This window comes from Entelurus aequoreus, linkage group LG22 (assembly GCF_033978785.1).
Source record: "Entelurus aequoreus isolate RoL-2023_Sb linkage group LG22, RoL_Eaeq_v1.1, whole genome shotgun sequence".
Classification (NCBI taxonomy): domain Eukaryota; kingdom Metazoa; phylum Chordata; class Actinopteri; order Syngnathiformes; family Syngnathidae; genus Entelurus; species Entelurus aequoreus.
This window is the reverse complement of record NC_084752.1, coordinates 37036283-37056587: the sequence shown is the minus strand read 5'-3', so window position 1 is coordinate 37056587 and position 20305 is coordinate 37036283. Positions and strand designations below refer to the sequence as shown.

At 38.7% G+C, this 20305-nt stretch overlaps 2 protein-coding genes across 4 annotated transcripts in view; one reads left to right on the top strand and one right to left on the bottom strand.

Moving 5' to 3' along the window:
* The window catches only part of rcor3 (REST corepressor 3), a 42959-nt gene extending 23869 nt beyond the window's left edge, over window positions 1–19090 (bottom strand). The window contains exons 1-5 of one of the 3 annotated variants that reach the window (XM_062033116.1): window positions 18413–19090; window positions 18145–18340; window positions 17986–18042; window positions 4600–4677; window positions 4481–4533 (exon numbers count right to left, since the gene is read on the bottom strand). In XM_062033116.1, coding sequence (XP_061889100.1) covers window positions 4481–4533; window positions 4600–4677; window positions 17986–18042; window positions 18145–18268 — 312 coding nt within the window. In that variant the 5' untranslated portion in view covers window positions 18269–18340; window positions 18413–19090. Of the gene's footprint in view, window positions 1–4480; window positions 4534–4599; window positions 4678–17985; window positions 18043–18144 lie in introns of all 3 variants that reach the window. The other 2 variants (XM_062033114.1, XM_062033117.1) reach the window with 2 other exon arrangements.
* LOC133639636 (small ribosomal subunit protein bS1m-like) lies at window positions 18814–19717 on the top strand. Its single transcript, XM_062033120.1, has one exon. It carries the CDS (start codon window positions 18861–18863, stop codon window positions 19329–19331), a length of 471 nt encoding a protein of 156 aa, XP_061889104.1. The 5' UTR covers window positions 18814–18860; the 3' UTR covers window positions 19332–19717.
* The last annotated feature ends 588 nt before the right edge of the window (window positions 19718–20305 follow it).

Sequence of the window (20305 nt, the reverse complement as noted above, 5' to 3'; positions counted from 1 at the left end):
AATAAGTGTACGTTATATGAGGCATAAATAACCAACTGAGAACGTGCCTGGTATGTTAACGTAACATATTATGGTAAGAGTCATTGAAATAACTATAACATATAGAACATGCTATACGTTTACCAAACAATCTGTCACTCCTGATCAGACCTCATCCAAATTTACAATCCTGCGCGAGCTCTGAGGTCCGAGAGCCAGCTCCAGCTCGTGGTGCCCAAGATCAGACTTAAAACCAGGGGAGACAGGGCCTTCTCTGTGGTCGGCCCTCAGCTCTGGAACACTCTGCCCCTCCATGTTCCAACTGTTCCCACAGTGGAGTGTTTTAAGTCTCGTCTTAAGACCCACTTTTATTCTCTGGCTTTTAACACTACATGAGTTGTGTGGGCCTCTGTGTTTTTAAAATGTTGATTTCTATTTACTGTTTTAATTGGTTTCACCCTTTAAAATCGTTTTTAATCATATTTATTTTATATTGGTTTTACATGTATTTATTTTTTTGTTTTTATTCAGTCATTGGTGGAGCTAAGGATAATATTTGAATATTGTTTTTAATATTGTTGTGCAGCACTTCGGAAACATTTTGTTGTTTAAATGTGCTATATAAATAAAGTGGATTGGATTGGATAAATCCCATGAAATCTTATACGTCTAGTCTCTTACGTGAATGAGCTAAATAATATTATTTGATATTTTAAGGTAATGTGTTAATAATTTCACACATAAGACGCTCCTGAGTATAAGTCGCACCCCCAAACTATGAAAAAAACTGCGACTTATAGTCTGAAAAATACGGTGTATATATATATATATATATATATATATATATACCGTAATTTCCGGACTCTAAGCCGCACCTGACTAAGCCGCACCAGCTAAATTTAGGGGAAAATACAGATTGCTCCATATATAAGCCGCACCTGACTATAAGCCGCAGGTTTTTGATGTGTAATTAGCGTAGTATATAGGGGTTCCTGCTACCACGGAGGGGAATGTCGGGACAGAGATGACTGTTTGGGAACGCAAAGCGTCCCATTTATTAACAATAAATCTTTCAATCATTCAATCAAACTTTCACATCTTTGACATGGCGAACAGCATTCATGCAGAGTACAAATAATACAACGGTGCAAAGTAATACAAAGTGCTCGCCTGTACGTTATCAAAATAACCAGCCTACCGGTATATGAAAAGTCAGTCTTTAATCATTGTGTCATCGTCTTCCTCCTGCGTACTAAAACCACCGAAATCCTCTTCGTCGGTGCCGGAGAAGAACAGGGCGTATATAAGCCGCACCGTTGTATAAGCCGCAGGGACCAGAACGAGGGGAAAAAGTAGCGGCTTATAGTCCGGAAATTACGGTATATATATATATATATATATATATATATATATATATATATATATATATATATATATATATATATATATATATATATATATATATATATATATATATATATATATATATATATATATATATATATATATATATATATATATATATATATATATATATATATATAGTATGTATATATTATGGCTGAGTGTAATATATATATATATATATATATAGTATGTATATATTATGGCAGAGTTTTTTATATATATATATATATATATATATATATATATATATATATATATATATATATATATATATATATATATATATATATATATATATATATATATATATATATATATATATAGATATAACACACAGTGGCTTACACTTGCATCGCATCTCATAAGCTTGACAACACACTGTGTCCAATATTTTCACAAAGATAAAATAAGTCATATTTTTGGTTCATTTAATAGTTAAAACAAATGTACATTATTGCAATCAGTTGATAAAACATTGTCCTTTACAATTATAAAAGCTTTTTACAAAAATCTACTACTCTGCTTGCATGTCAGCAGACTGGGGTAGATCCTGCTGAAACCTATGTATTGAATGAATAGAGAATCCCTTTGAATCGGGAGAAAATCGTTTTTGAATCGAGAATCTTGTTGAATTGAAAAAAATCTATTATAATCGAATCGTGACCCCAAGAATCGATATTGAATCGAATCGTGGGACACCCAAAGATTCACAGCCCTAATATACTGTGTATATATATATATATATATTACACTCAGCCATTATATATACATACTATATATATATATATACATATAAAAAAAAAAAATATATATATATATATATATATATATATATATTAGGGCTGGGAATCTTTGGGTGTCCCACGATTCGATTCAGAATCGATTCTTGGGGTCACGATTCGATTCAAAATCGATTTTTTTTTTTTCAATTCAACACGATTCTCGATTCAAAAACGATTTTTTTTTTTTTTTAAATGAAAACAATACACAACAATACCATAATAATGCAATACAATTTCAAAACCAAACCCAATTTTGGAGTTCTGAACTTGTGATTTCTTGAAGTGTTAAGTGGTAATATTTCACATTTGTCCCAATTGACTTTATACCCTGATAAACAGCCTTATTCAGTGATGACATTATTGATATAGTGTAGAGAGGAGTTAACATGTGACAGGTAGAGAATTATGTCGTCACAATACATCCATAGTTTATTATACTGAGAGCCAATTTTTATAACATGAATATTATTTTCACTTCTTATTTTTGCAGCTAAGGGTTCAATAACCAAATTAAATAATAATCCAGATGCAGGACATCCCTGTTTTACTCCTCTTTTTAACGAAAAAGGTTCTGAAATATGATTATTGGTTTTGACTGATGCCATGGGCCTTGTATAAAACATCTTAATCCATTGTATAAAATTATCTCCAAATCCAAATTTACGTAATGTGCAAAACATAAATGAGCAGTTTATGCGGTGGAATGCCTTCTCCGCATCAACAGTACATACTGCTGTGGGATAAGGGAGACTTCTAGCATAGTAAATAACATTCAACAATTTCCTTGTATTGTCTGAAGATTGTCAACCTTCCATGAAGCCAGTTTGGTCAGTATGAATTCATTTTCCTATTACATTTGATAATCGTGTGGCTAAGATTTTTGCCAAGATTCAAAAGGATTGTCTATTCATGGAATACATAGATTTCAGCAGGATCTACCCCAGTCTGCTGACATGCAAGCAGAGTAGTAGATTGTTGTAAAAAGCTTTTATAATTGTAAAGGACAATGTTTTATCAACTGATTGCAATAATGTACATTTGTTTTAACTATTATATGAACCAAAAATATGACTTATTTTATCTTTGTGAAAATATTGGACACAGTGTGTTGTCAAGCTTATGAGATGCGATGCAAGTGTAAGCCACTGTGACACTATTCTTTTTTAAAACATTTTTATAAATGTCTAATGATAATGTCAATGAGGGATTTTTAATCACTGCTATGTTGAAATTGTAACTAATATTGATACTGTTGTTGATAATATTAATTTTTGTTTCACTACTTTTGGTTTGTTCTGTGTCGTGTTTCTGTCTCCTCTAAATTGCTCTGTTTATTGCAGTTCTGAGTGTTGCTGGGTCGGGTTTGCTTTTGGAATTGGATTGCATTGTTATGGTATTGCTGTGTATTGTTTTGTTGGATTGATTAATTAAAAAAAATCAAAAATAAAGTTTTTTATAAAAAAAAATCAAAAAAAAATCGATTTTTTAAAAATGAGAATCGATTCTGAATCACACAACGTGAGAATCGCGATTCGAATTCAATCGATTTTTTCCCACACCCCTAATATATATATATATATATATGTATGTATATATATATGTATATATATATATATATATGTATATATATATATATATATATATATATATATATATATATATATATATATATATATATATGTATGTATATATATATATATATATATATATATATATATTAGGGCTGTGAATCTTTGGGTGTCGCACGATTCGATTCAATATCGAATCGTGCGACACCCAAAGATTCACAGCCCTAATATATATATATATATATATATATATATATATATATATATATATATATATATATATATATATATATATATATATATATACATACATATATATATATATATATATATATATATATATATATATATATATATATATATATATATATATATATATATATATATATATATATATATTAGGGCTGTGAATCTTTGGGTGTCGCACGATTCGATTCAATATCGAATCGTGTTGCTGGGTCAGGTTTGGTTTTGGAATTGGATTGCATTGTTATGGTATTGCTGTGTATTGTTTTGTTGGATTGATTAATTAAAAAAAAAAATAATTTTTTTTTTTAAATAATTTAAAAAATTAAAAAATTTGATTTTTTAAAAAAATAAGAATCGATTCTGAATCGCACAACGTGAGAATCGTGATTCGAATTCGAATCGATTTTTCCCCACACCCCTAGTATGTATGTATGCCCCCACTAGGTCCATCATCTGCATGTTCATAGCTGAGTGTTGAGAAGGACAAGTAGGTACCTGTTCAACGTTGTATCCATGTTTCTCCTTGGCCAGTGCCATGTACTCGTCCACTGTGGGGAAGACAGCTGTTACTATGGCAACCAGCACACATCCAAGTAGCATTTGTCTCAACTCACGCTTGGTGTCCTCGATGTTGTGATGTGGCGACCACACCAGCATCCCTCCATTGTCCTTCTCCCAATACTTGCTGCATCCTACACAACAATACTACTCATGTTATACTACTCCATACAACACTACTACTCCATACTATACACAACAATAATACTCATGTTATACTACTCCATACAACACTACTACTCCATACTATACACAACAATACTACTCATGTTATACTACTCCATACAACACTACTACTCCATACTATACACAACAACACTACTCATGTTATACTACTCCATACAACACTACTACTCCATACTATACACAACAATAATACTCATGTTATACTACTCCATACAACACTACTACTCCATACTATACACAACAATACTACTCATGTTATACTACTCCATACAACACTACTACTCCATACTATACACAACAATACTACTCATGTTATACTACTCCATACAACACTACTACTCCATACTATACACAACAATACTACTCATGTTATACTACTCCATACAACACTACTACTCCATACTATACACAACAATACTACTCATGTTATACTACTCCATACAACACTACTACTCCATACTATACACAACAATACTACTCATGTTATACTACTCCATACAACACTACTACTCCATACTATACACAACAATACTACTCATGTTATACTACTCCATACAACACTACTACTCCATACTATACACAACAATACTACTCATGTTATACTACTCCATACAACACTACTCCATACTATACACAACAATACTACTCATATTATACTACTCCATACAACACTACTACTCCATACCATACACAATACTACTCATGTCATACTACTCCATACAACACTACTACTCCATACTATACACAACAATACTACTCATGTTATACTACTCCATACTATGCTACTACTCCATACTATACTACTACTCCTGCTATACTAATCCATACTATACACAACAATACTACTCCATACTATACTACTACTCCATACTATACTACTACTCCTGTTATACTACTCCATACTATACACAACAATACTACTCCATACTATACTACTACTCCATACTATACTACTACTCCATACTATACACAACAATACTACCCATGTTATACTGCTCCAGAGGTGTGGACTCGAGTCACATGACTTGGACTCGAGTCAGACTCGAGTCATGAATTTGATGACTTTAGACTCGACTTGACAAAATGTAAAGAGACTTGCAACTCGACTTAGACTTTAACATCAATGACTTGTGACTTCACTTGGACTTGAGCCTTTTGACTTGACATGACTTGCTACTTTCCCCAAAACCTAAAGTTTAAAAAGTTATTTGGGAGCGCTCCGTAGCTTTCATTTTGTACGTGTCTGTCTATCAGCGTGTGTGCTGCGTGTCAGCGTGTGTGCTCTCAGTACAACAGCCAATCAAATTAGATCTACATTGTTTTCATCACACAGCATTCAGCCAATCAAATTGCAGGACAACCAATGAACAAGAGTTGTCAAACAACGCGCCAGTGAGAAAGATTTATACCAAAGTTGGTTTCTTTCGGGTATAAAAACTACGACTTGGTCAACAAAAAACGAATTGCCGTATGCAAATCACGCAGTTCGAATATTACAGACGGAGACGCAACAACTTCCAACTTCGTTCGACATTTGAAGTTGCACAAACAAGGGTAAGTAATGAATGTAAGATAACGTTTATTGGCTAAGTAACATGACTTTTGTTTGCTGTGTAGTTAAATCAGTGAGGCTGTAAACTCACTGCTAACGTCATAACCATAGACATCTTATAAGTAGACGCAGCATCGAACGCTACTGCTTACTGGCGCAGACGAGACGCGGGGCCGCCATCTTGGAGTGGTGATCCGCTCCACTCAGTGCAATTCATTTGGCAGGAGCAATGAACTGTCAGCGCATTTAATTCATTTTACCTCACTGAATACCACTCATTTTCACGCGCTTTTTTGTCATACGTGTAGCTATGATAACGGACACATGTTTTATTATTCATAGTTTGCTTAACAGTAATAGAATATTCTTATATGCTATAAGTGACCAGACGTCCGAGATCAAAACTGGGAATATAAGCCCAGAGAAGGGGGAAAAAACGGTCAGCTATTTTTTAAATTGAAGAAACAATATGATTACGTTATATATACATGCGTATATCCTACATAAACAATGTATGAATACATTAGATATCTATATATCTTATAGACCGTATCTCTGTTGCTGCAGCAGCAGAGAGTTTATTCTGTCTTGACACTTTGTATTGATATTTTGTATTACATTCTTCCCTTAAATGATCATGTTTACAGTGATTGTTATATATGTATTTTTTATGTATGTCGCTTTGGATAAAAGCGTCTGCCAAATACTTAAACATATATAAACACCTGAAAGTCTTTATATCAGCTAAAACCACCAATCTGTTTCACTGGATTCAGAATAAAACCAAATGCTGTCTTACCCAACAATGTTAGTATTTTAATATTGTTACTTGAAGACTTATTCCTGGTTACGATTATACTGTTAAGAAAGTATTGTCTTATATTTTGCCTAAAATGAGAATGCATCATAATCAGTGGTGGCTGGTGAATTTTGTTTTAGGTGGGGCTGAAAGTTTGTAAACCAAACCCCTGTAGGGGCGTCATCCTCCCCCAGAAGATTTATTTGTGATTTTCACATACAAATATTGAAGATCTTTGCTCCTTCTGAACTCTGTGGTAATGTTATTTTCATAAAATACAACCAATAGTACTTTAATGTTAAATCTTACTTGTGAAAAGTAATCCCCCGATTCCTATTTTCAACGGTCTGCTCATTTGAGCAGGAAAACGCTGAACATCAGCCCGGCATCTTTGTTTTCTACCTGTCAACTGTCAGTTTAGGCTGCTCGCCGGCTCCTCATCACCACTTCAAGATGCAATTTGCTCGCGTCACAGCAACCAATACTGCGTCTACTTAAAAGATGTCTATGGTTATAACATCATTTCAAACACAGCAATATGTTGCGTCCACTGCAGTTTGCTACCTTATTCATACTTTTGGTCAAGTGATTTTTTTAAGCAGGGTTGCATGAGGTACCTACATAATAACGTCACGTTAGTCAATGTATCACACACAGTAACATAACGTTAGACGGCGGTCAGCTGCACCGCGTATTTTAGCCACCTACAAAAAGACAAACATAGTCAAATAAAGGTCAGTTAAAATGTATACTATATTAAGAATATGTGTACATAATGCATAGGGCCCTGACATCTAAAAAGTACAACTCTGTTCATTGTTATGTTCATGTATTTGTTATGTTTTTCATGTGTACGCACACATAAACACACATACAGTATGAGATGAGATCAATGATGTCAAGGTAACGTGCGGAGTTCCCCAGGGTTCGGTTCTTGGCCCTGCACTCTTTAGTATTTACATGCTGCCGCTGGGTGACATCATACGCAAGTACGGTGTTAGCTTTCACTGTTATGCTGATGACACTCAACTCTACATGCCCCTAAAGCTGACCAACACGCCGGACTGTAGTCAGCTGGAGGCGTGTCTTAATGAAATTAAACAATGGATGTCCGCTAACTTTTTGCAACTCAACGCTAAGAAAACGGAAATGCTGATTATCGGTCCTGCTAGACACCAACATCTATTTAATAATACCACCTTAACATTTGACAACCAAACAATTAAACAAGGAGACTCGGTAAAGAATCTGGGTATTATCTTCGACCCAACTCTCTCGTTTGAGTCACACATTAAGAGTGTTACTAAAACGGCCTTCTTTCATCTCCGTAATATCGCTAAAATTCGTTCCATCTTGTCCACTAGCGACGCTGAGATCATTATTCATGCGTTCGTTACATCTCGTCTCGATTACTGTAACGTATTATTTTCAGGCCTCCCTATGTCTAGCATTAAAAGATTACAGTTGGTACAAAATGCGGCTGCAAGGCTTTTGACAAAAACAAGAAAGTTTGATCATATTACGCCTATACTGGCTCACTTGCACTGGCTTCCTGTGCACTTAAGATGCGACTTTAAGGTTTTACTACTTACGTATAAAATACTACACGGTTTAGCTCCAGCCTATCTCGCCGATTGTATTGTACCATATGTCCCGACAAGAAATCTGTGTTCAAAGAACTCCGGCTTATTAGTGATTCCCAGAGCCAAAAAAAAGTCTGCGGGCTATAGAGCGTTTTCTATTCAGGCTCCAGTACTCTGGAATGCCCTCCCGGTAACAGTTAGAGATGCTACCTCAGTAGAAGCATTTAAGTCCCATCTTAAAACTCATTTGTATAATCTAGCCTTTAAATAGACCCCCCCTTTTTTTAGACCAGTTGATCTGCCGTTTCTTTTCTTCTCTCCTCTTCTCCCCTGTCCCTTGCGAGGGGGAGTTGCATAGGTCCGGTGGCCATGGATGAAGTGCTGGCTGTCCAGAGCCGGGACCCCGGGTGGACCACTAGCCTGTGCATCGGTTGGGGACATCTCTGCGCTGCTGACCCGTCTCCGCTCGGGATGGTTTCCTGTTGGCCCCGCTGTGGACTGGACTCCCGCTGATGTGTTGGATCCACTGTGGACTGGACTTTCACAATGTTATGTTAGACCCACTCGACATCCGTTGCTTTCGGTCTCCCCTAGAGGGGGGGGGGTTACCCACATATGCGGTCCTCTCCAAGGTTTCTCATAGTCATTCACCGACGTCCCACTGGGGTGAGTTTTTCCTTGCCCGTATGTGGGCTCTGTACCGAGGATGTCGTTGTGGCTTGTACAGCCCTTTGAGACACTTGTGATTTAGGGCTATATAAATAAACATTGATTGATTGATTGAATGAGATAAGGTAAGAACAGAATAGAGACTGCTGTGGAACTAGTTACAATGCAATATGCCATGGAAATACAATGTTAACACATTTGTACAAATAAGTACAGTTGCACTTGTTTTTGCAAATGTGTTTATTCTGTAAAGGAATGAGTTAAATGTTTAAAATTGTTTAAACTATTAAAATGACTGGTTAATAGTGCTATTATGAATTGCAATGTCAGTACTATTTTTTTTCCTGCAATTTCAAATGCACTTGTTTTAATAAATAAATACAGCGGTTTAAAAGCATATACAATCTGTGTAAAAATATTAGTCTGTGGTTAAAAGGACTTGAAAGGACTCGAAACTCAAAATGCAGGACTTGTGACTTGACTTGAGACTTTCCAGTCTTGACTTTGGACTTGACTCGGGACTTGCCTGTCTTGACTCGGGACTTGACTCGAGACTTGAGGGCAAAGACTTGAGACTTACTTGTGACTTGCAAAGCAATGACTTGGTCCCACCTCTGTACTGCTCCATACAACACTACTACTCCATAATGTACACAACAATACTAGTCCATACTATGCTACTACTCCATACTATATTACTACTCCTGTTATAGTACGCCATACTATACACAACAATACTACTCCATACTATACTACTACACCATACTATACTACTACTCCATACTATACACAACAATACTACTCATGTTATACGACTCCATACAACACTACTACTCCATACTATACACAACAATACTACTCCTGTTATACTACTCCATACTATGCTACTACTCCATACTATACTACTACTGTTATACTACTCCATACTATAAACAACAATACCACTCCATACTATACTACTACTCCATACTATACTACTACTCCATACTATACACAACAATACTACTCCTGTTATACTACTCCATACTATGCTACTACTCCATACTATACTACTACTCCATACTATACTACTCCATACTATACACAACAATACTACTCATGTTATACTACTCCATACTATACTACTACTACTCCATACTATACACAACAATACTACTCATGTTATACTACTCCATACTATACTACTACTCCTCCATACTATACTACTACTCCTGCTATAGTACTCCATACTACACTACTACTCCATACTATACTACTACTCCTGTTATAGTATTCCATGCTATACACAACAATACTACTCCTGTTATACTACTCCATACAACACTGCTACTCCGTACTATACACAACAATACTACTCCTGTTATACTACTCCATACTATGCTACTACTCCATACTATACTACTACTCCATACTATACACAACAATACTACTCCTGTTATACTACTCCATACTATGCTACTACTCCATACTATACTACTACTCCATACTATACTACTCCATACTATACACAACAATACTACTCCTGTTATACTACTCCATACTATACTACTACTACTCCATACTATACTACTACTCCTGCTATAGTACTCCATACTATACACAACAATAGTACTCCTGTTATACTACTCCATACTATACACAACAATAGTACTCCTGTTATAGTATTCCCTGTTATAGTACTCCATACAATACACAACAATAGTACTCCTGGTATAGTACTCCATACTATACACAACAATAGTACTCCTGTTATAGTACTCCATACTATACACAACAATAGTACTCCTGTTATAGTACTCCCTGTTATAGTACTCCATACAATACACAACAATAGTACTCCTGGTATAGTACTCCATACTATACACAACAATAGTACTCCTGGTATAGTACTCCATACTATACACAACAATAGTACTCCTGGTATAGTACTCCATACTATACACAACAATAGTACTCCTGTTTTAGTACTCCATACTATACACAACAATAGTACTCCTGGTATAGTACTCCATACTATACACAACAATAGTACTCCTGTTATAGTACTCCAAACATGTGCTCACAACTCATTACTTTGACATCCTTACTTAAAAATACAGATTACTGTTGGAATATTCAGGATTACTTTAGTAATGAATGTCTACTACTTTATTATTGATGGAGGAATAATACATTTCATCAGGAACATTTGGGAATGGAAACACTTTGAACACAGAACAACTAACAGGAAACATGATTACTCAAAGTAATATTATACCTGATTACTTAAGTAATTGCAAACAACATTACTTGTAGTAACGGAAAATGTAATTACTTTGGTAGCACAACATTTTACTAAGAGTAATAAAATACTTGATTACTTTGGTAGCACAACATTTTACTAATAGTAATAAAATACTTGATTACTTTGGTAGTAGAAAAATTTATTAATAATTGTAATGAAATACTTGATTACTTTGGTAGCACCACATTTTAATAATAGTAAAAAAAATACTTGATTACTTTGGTAGTAGAAAATCGTATTATTAATTATAATAAAAATAATGGATTACTTTGGTAGCACCACATTTTAATAATAGTAAAAAAAATACTTGATTACTTTGGTAGTAGAAAATCGTATTATTAATTATAATAAAAATAATTGATTACTTTGGTAGCACAACATTTTACTAATAGTAATAAAATACCTGATTATTTTGGTTGTAGTAATGAAATACTTGATTACTTTGGTAGCACAACATTTTTCAATTGTAATAAAATACTTGATTACTTTGGTTATGGAAAATATTATTACTAATTTTCATAAAATACTTGATTACTTTGGTAGCGCAACATTTTATTAAATGTAATAAAATACTTGATTTGGTTATAGAAAATATTATTACTAATTGTAATAAAATACTTGATTACTTTAGTAATAGAAAATATTTTTACTAATTGTAAAAAAAAAACTTGATTACTTTGGTAATAGAAAATACTACTAATTGTAGTACACTACTTGATTACTTTTGTATTAGAAATTATTACTAATAGTAATGAAATACTTGAATACTTTGGTAATAGAAAATACTATTACTAATTGTAATAAAATACCTGATTACTTTGGTAATTGAAAATATTATTAAGCACCCCCCACCCCCGCGACCCCAAAAGGGACAAGCGGTAGAATGGATGGATGGATGGATTAATTGTAATAAAAGACATCATTGGTAGTAGAAAATATTGCTAATTGTAATAAAATACTTAATTGCTTTGGTAATTGAAAATACTATTACTAATTAGTGAACACGAGGCTACTACATCCATGTTAGTGAACATGGACCGAGGCTACTACATCTGTGTTAGTGAACATGGACCGAGGCTACTACATCCACATTAGTGAACATGGACCGAGGCTACTACATCCACATTAGTAAACATGGACCGAGGCTACTACATCCATGTTAGTGAACATGGACCGAGGCTACTACATCCATGTTAGTGAACATGGACCGAGGCTACTACATCCATCTTAGTGAACATGGACCGAGGCTACTACATCCATGTTAGTGAACATGGACAGAGGCTACTACATCTGTGTTAGTAAACAGGGACCAAGGCTACTACATCCATCTTAGTGAACATGGACTGAGGCTACTACATATGTGTTAGTGAACCGGGACCGAGGCTACTACATCCACATTAGTGAACATGGACCGAGGCTACTACATCCACATTAGTGAACATGGACCGAGGCTACTACATCCACATTAGTGAACAGGGACCGAGGCTACTACATCCATGTTAGTGAACAGGGACCGAGGCTACTACATCTGTGTTAGTGAACAGGGACCGAGGCTACTACATCCACATTTTTGAACATGGACCAAGGCTACTACATCCATGTTAGTGAACATGGACCGAGGCTACTACATCCACGTTAGTGAACATTAACCGAGGCTACTACATCTGTGTTAGTGAACACGGATCGAGGCTACTATATCCATGTTAGTGAACATGGACCGAGGCTACTACATCCGTGTTCATGAACCCGGGCCGAGGTTACTACATCCACGTTAGTGAACAGGGACCGAGGCTACTACATCCATCTTAGTGAACATGGACCGAGGCTACTACATCCATCTTAGTGAACATGGACCGAGGCTACTACATCCACATTAGTGAACATGGACCGAGGCTACTACATCCATCTTAGTGAACATGGACCGAGGCTACTACATCCATGTTAGTGAACATGGACCGAAGCTACTACATCCATGTTAGTGAACATGGACCAAGGCTACTACATCCATGTTAGTGAACAGGGACCGAGGCTACTACATCCACATTAGTGAACATGGACCGAGGCTACTACATCCATCTTAGTGAACATGGACCAAGGCTACTACATCCATGTTAGTGAACAAGGACCGAGGCTACTACATCCGTGTTGTAGTGAACATGGACCGAGGCTACTACATCTGTGTTAGTGAACACGGATCGAGGCTACTACATCCATGTTAGTGAACAGGGACCGAGGATACTACATCCATGTTAGTTAACATTAACCGAGGCTACTACATCTGTGTTAGTGAACACGGATCGAGGCTACTCCATCCGTGTTAGTGAACATGGACCGAGGCTACTACATCCGTGTTAGTGAACATGGACCGAGGCTACTACATCCGTGTTCATGAACCCGGGCCGAGGCTACTACATCCACGTTAGTGAACAGGGACCGAGGCTACTACATCAGTGTTAGTGTACAGGGAACAAGGCTACTACATCCCTGTTAGTGAACATGGACAGAGGCTACTACATCCGCGTTAGTGAACACGGACCGAGGCTACTACAACTGTGTTAGTAAAAAGGGACCGAGGCTACTACATCTGTGTTAGTGAACATGGACCGAGGCTACTACATATGTGTTAGTGAACATGGTTTGAGGCTACTACATCTGTGTTAGTGAACAGGGACCGAGGCTACTACATCTGTGTTAGTGAACAGGGACCGAGGCTACTACATATGTGTTAGTGAACATGGACCGAGGCTACTACATCTGTGTTAGTGAACAGGGACCGAGGCTACTACATATGTGTTAGTGAACATGGACCGAGGCTACTACATCTGTGTTAGTGAACACGGATCGAGGCTACTATATCCGTGTTAGTGAACATGGACCGAGGCTACTACATCCATGTTCATGAACCCGGGCCGAGGCTACTACATCCACGTTAGTGAACAGGATCCGAGGCTACTACATCAGTGTTAGTGAACAGGGACGGAGGCTACTACATCCCTGTTAGTGAACATGGACCGAGGCTACTACAGCTACGTTAGTGAAAAGGGACCGAGGCTACTCCATCCGTGTTAGTGAACATGGACCGAGGCTACTACATCCGTGTTAGTGAACATGGACCGAGGCTACTACATCCGTGTTCATGAACCCGGGCCGAGGCTACTACATCCACGTTAGTGAACAGGGACCGAGGCTACTACATCAGTGTTAGTGTACAGGGAACAAGGCTACTACATCCCTGTTAGGGAACATGGACCGAGGCTATTACAGCTACGTTAGTGAAAAGGGACTGAGGCTACTACATGGACCGAGGCTACTACATCCATGTTAGTTTACAGGGACCGAGGCTACTACATCTGTGTTAGTGAACACGGACCGAGGCTACTACATCCGTGTTAGTGAACACGGACAGAGGCTACTACATCTGCGTTAGTGAACACGGACCGAGGCTACTACAACTGTGTTAGTAAAAAGGGACCGAGGCTACTACATCTGTGTTAGTGAACATGGTTTGAGGCTACTACATCTGTGTTAGTGAACATGGACCGAGGCTACTACATATGTGTCAGTGAACATGGACCGAGGCTACTACATCTGTGTTAGTGAACAGGGACCGAGGCTACTACATCTGTGTTAGTGAACATGGACCGAGGCTACTACATATGTGTTAGTGAACATGGTTTGAGGCTACTACATCTGTGTTAGTGAACAGGGACCGAGGCTACTACATATGTGTCAGTGAACATGGACCGAGGCTACTACATCTGTGTTAGTGAAAAGGGACCGAGGCTACTACATATGTGTTAGTGAACATGGACCGAGGCTACTACATCAATGTCAGTAAACATGGACCGAGGCTACTACATCCATGTTAGTGAACATGGACCGAGGCTACTACATCAATGTCAGTAAACATGGACCGAGGCTACTACATCCATGTTAGTGAACATGGACCGAGGCTACTACATCCATGTTAGTGAACATGGACCGAGGCTACTACATCCGTGTTAGTGAACATGGACCGAGGCTACTACATCCGTGTTAGTAAACATGGACCGAGGCTACTACATCAATGTTAGTGAACATGGACCGAGGCTACTACATCCATCTTAGTGAACATGGACCGAGGCTACTACATCAATGTTAGTAAACATGGACCGAGGCTACTACATCAATGTCAGTAAACATGGACCGAGGCTACTACATCAATGTCAGTAAACATGGACCGAGGCTACTACATCCATGTTAGTGAACATGGACCGAGGCTACTACATCCATGTTAGTGAACATGGACCGAGGCTACTACATCCGTGTTAGTGAACATGGACCGAGGCTACTACATCCGTGTTAGTAAACATGGACCGAGGTTACTAAATCCGTGATAGTGAACATGGACCGAGGCTACTACATCCGTGTTAGTAAACATGGACCGAGGCTACAACATCAATGTTAGTAAACATGGACCGAAGCTACTACATCAATGTCAGTAAACATGGACCGAGGCTACTACATCCATGTTAGTGAACATGGACCGAGGCTACTACATCCATGTTAGTGAACATGGACCGAGGCTACTACATCCATGTTAGTGAACATGGACCAAGGCTACTACATCCATGTTAGTGAGCATGGACCGAGGCTACTACATCCTTGTTAGTGAACATGGACCGAGGCTACTACATCAATGTCAGTAAACATGGACCGAGGCTACTACATCCATCTTAGTGAACATGGACCGAGGCTACTACATCCGTGATAGTGAACATGGACCGAGGCTACTACATCCGTGTTAGTAAACATGGACCGAGGCTACAACATCAATGTTAGTAAACATGGACCGAGGCTACTACATCCATGTTAGTGAACATGGACCGAGGCTACTACATCCATGTTAGTGAACATGGACCGAGGCTACTACATCCGTGTTGTAGTGAACATGGACCGAGGTTACTAAATCCGTGATAATGAACATGGACCGAGGCTACTACATCCATGTTAGTGAACATGGACAGAGGCTACAACATCAATGTTAGTAAACATGGACCGAGGCTACTACATCAATGTCAGTAAACATGGACCGAGGCTACTACATCCATGTTAGTGAACATGGACCGAGGCTACTACATCCATGTTAGTGAACATGGACCAAGGCTACTACATCCATGTTAGTGAACATGGACCGAGGCTACTACATCAATGTCAGTAAACATGGACCGAGGCTACTACATCCACATGGACCGAGGCTACTACATCCATCTTAGTGAACATGGACCGAGGCTACTACATACATGTTAGTGAACATGGACCGAGGCTACTACATCCATCTTAGTGAACATGGACCGAGGCTACTACATCAATGTCAGTAAACATGGACCGAGGCTACTACATCCACATGGACCGAGGCTACTACATCCATCTTAGTGAACATAGACCGAGGCTACTACATACATGTTAGTGAACATGGACCGAGGCTACTACATCCATCTTAGTGAACATGGACCGAGGCTACTACATCCGTGTTGTAGTACACATGGACCGAGGCTACAACATCAATGTTAGTAAACATGGACCGAGGCTACTACATCAATGTCAGAAAACATGGACCGAGGCTACTAAATCCATGATAGTGAACATGGACAGAGGCTACTACATCCGTGTTAGTGAACATGGACCGAGGCTACTACATCAATGTCAGAAAACATGGACCGAGGCTACTAAATCCATGATAGTGAACATGGACAGAGGCTACTACATCCGTGTTAGTAAACATGGATCGAGGCTACAACATCAATGTTAGTAAACATGGACCGAGGCTACTACATCAATGTCAGTAAACATGGACCGAGGCTACTACATCCATGTTAGTGAACATGGACCGAGGCTACTACATCCATGTTAGTGAACATGGACCGAGGCTACTACATCCATGTTAGTGAACATGGACCGAGGCTACTACATCCATGTTAGTGAACATGGACCGAGGCTACTACATCCATGTTAGTGAACATGGACCGAGGCTACTACATCCATGTTAGTGAACATGGACCGAGGCTACTACATACATGTTAGTGAACATGGACCGAGGCTACTACATACATGTTAGTGAACATGGACCGAGGCTACTACATCAATGTCAGTAAACATGGACCGAGGCTACTTCATCCATGTTAGTGAACATGGACCGAGGCTACTACATCCATGTTAGTGAACATGGACCGAGGCTACTACATCCGTGTTAGTGGACATGGACCGAGGCTACTACATCCGTGTTACTGAATATGGATCGAGGCTACTACACGGACCGAGGCTACTACACCCGCGGACAGGTCGAGTGAGAGAGTAGAAATGAAGAGAATGAAAGTGAAAGCTGCTCACCAGCATCAAAGTCGGGGATGTGTGCTTGGTAATCTGCTCCGACTCTCATTCCAACATCTGAGGGGAAAAGCAACCAAAAAAAATGTTGTTTACATTTTGGAGCAGCAGCTACTTTAGCTAGCTAGCTAGCAGCCTGCTAGCGTGTTCGAGGCTACCCACCGTGGTCGTCGTCACTGCCGCTGTCGTCCGTCAAATGTCCGTTGGAGGCGTTGGACGGACTCTTGGTGCCATTAGAACGAGCTTTGCCCAAATATTCCGAACCTTTGTCCATCATTCCCGGCATGTCGGCGGAAGATGGTGTCGCCTTCCTCGCTTCGGGGGCCTGCTGTTGCCGTCAATGTGCACCGCGGCGGACCTTACACGCCGCGCATGTTGTTGTTTACAGACGGACACTTGTTGTGGCAACACGAAGTACACACTCACTTACACACACTCACGAAGGACGAGGACCTAACCAACGCGGATTGTTATTCCCCTGCAGTGATGCCACAGAGCTGGAAAGTAGATCCTTCCGCCAGCACGATCCCACAATAACAAGCAACATGATGTTTTGATTTGACTTGTATTTTCTATTTTCTCCCTGTGCACATGCGCATGTACACACGTATAAACATAATTATTTCTATACTTTGTTATACTGTCTACCATTTCTGTATTCCATTTGTCTTACCATGACTTCGCTATGTATGTTTGTACATAAATACACACACTAAGTACATGAAGTCAAAGATGAAGATATAAAACTATTCAAAGACAGATAGTAGTACAAAGTGTTTAAGCTATCCCACCAAGGAACTGCGGGGGGCAGCAGTGCGCCTAAGAAGTCTACTTCCGCCGGCCACCGGAAGAAGAGGAAGAAGAAGAAGAGGGGCAAGATGGCGTTGCTATGGAGGACGAGGCCAGTTGCGCTGCTGTCCTGCCCGCTCAGGACCTTCTGCTCCGCGACTTCAGGCAGCCAGCAGGCCGACGACGACAAGCCAAAGTCGGGTTTCGCCGCCGCCTTCAGCTCGCCGTCGAAGGCTCCAGAGGTCAGCTTCGCCGCGCTGCTGCGTGCCAGCCCGCTGGTGCAGATGGGAGATGCCCGGTACAAGATGGCGGTGGGTACGGTCTACCACGTGGTCGGCGACCACCTCTACGTGGATTTTGGCGCCAAGTTTCACTGCGTGTGTCGGCGGCCCGCACGCGCACACAGTCTGACGCGCGGCAGCACTGTCCACCTGAGGCTGCACGACCTGGAAGTGACGTCACGCTTCCTGGGCGGGACCACCGACACTTCCTTGTTGGAGGCGGAGGCCGACATAATCATCCCTCAGGACGCTCCTATTGGCCGTGACGTCACCCAGTAGACTGCCGTCTGCACCGTGACGTCACCCTGTACACTGGCGTTTGGACAGTCTGAAACCTCATTAAAGTACACTTTTTGTGTTATTTAGTGTGTCAAACCTCATTAAAGTACACTTGTTGTGTTATTTAGTGTGTCAAACCTCATTAAAGTACACTTTTTGTTATTTAGTGTGTCAAACCTCATTAAAGTACACTTTGTGTATTTAGTGTGTCAAATCTCAAAGTACACTTTTTGTGTTATTTAGTGTGTGAAACCTCATTAAAGTACACTTTGTGTATTTAGTATGTCAAATCTCATTAAAGGACACTTTTTGTGTTATTTAGTGTGTGACACCTCATTAAAGTACACTTTTTGTGTTATTTAGTGTGTGAAACCTCATTAAAGTACACTTTGTGTATTTAGTTTGTCAAATCTCATTAAAGTACACTTTTTGTGTTATTTAGTGTGTCAAACCTCATTAAAGTACACTTGTGTTATTTAGTGTGTCAAACCTCATTAAAGTACACTTGTGTTATTTAGTGTGTCAAACCTCATTAAAGTACAATTTTTTGTGTTATTTAGTGTGTGAAACCTCATTAAAGTACACTTTTTGTGTTATTTAGTGTGTCAAACCTCATTAAAGTACACTTGTGTTATTTAGTGTGTCAAACCTCATTAAAGTACACTTGTGTTATTTAGTGTGTCAAACCTCATTAAAGTACAATTTTTTGTGTTATTTAGTGTGTGAAACCTCATTAAAGTACACTTTTTGTGTTATTTAGTGTGTCAAACCTCATTAAAGTACACTTTGTTGTGTTATTTAGTGTGTGAAACCTCAATAAAGTACACTTTTTGTGTTATTTAGTGTGTGAAACCTCATTAAGGTACACTTTTTATTTAGTGTGTCAAATCTCATTAAAGTACACTTTTTGTGTTATTTAGTGTGTGAAACCTCATTAAAGTACACTTGTTGTGTTATTTAATGTGTCAAACCTC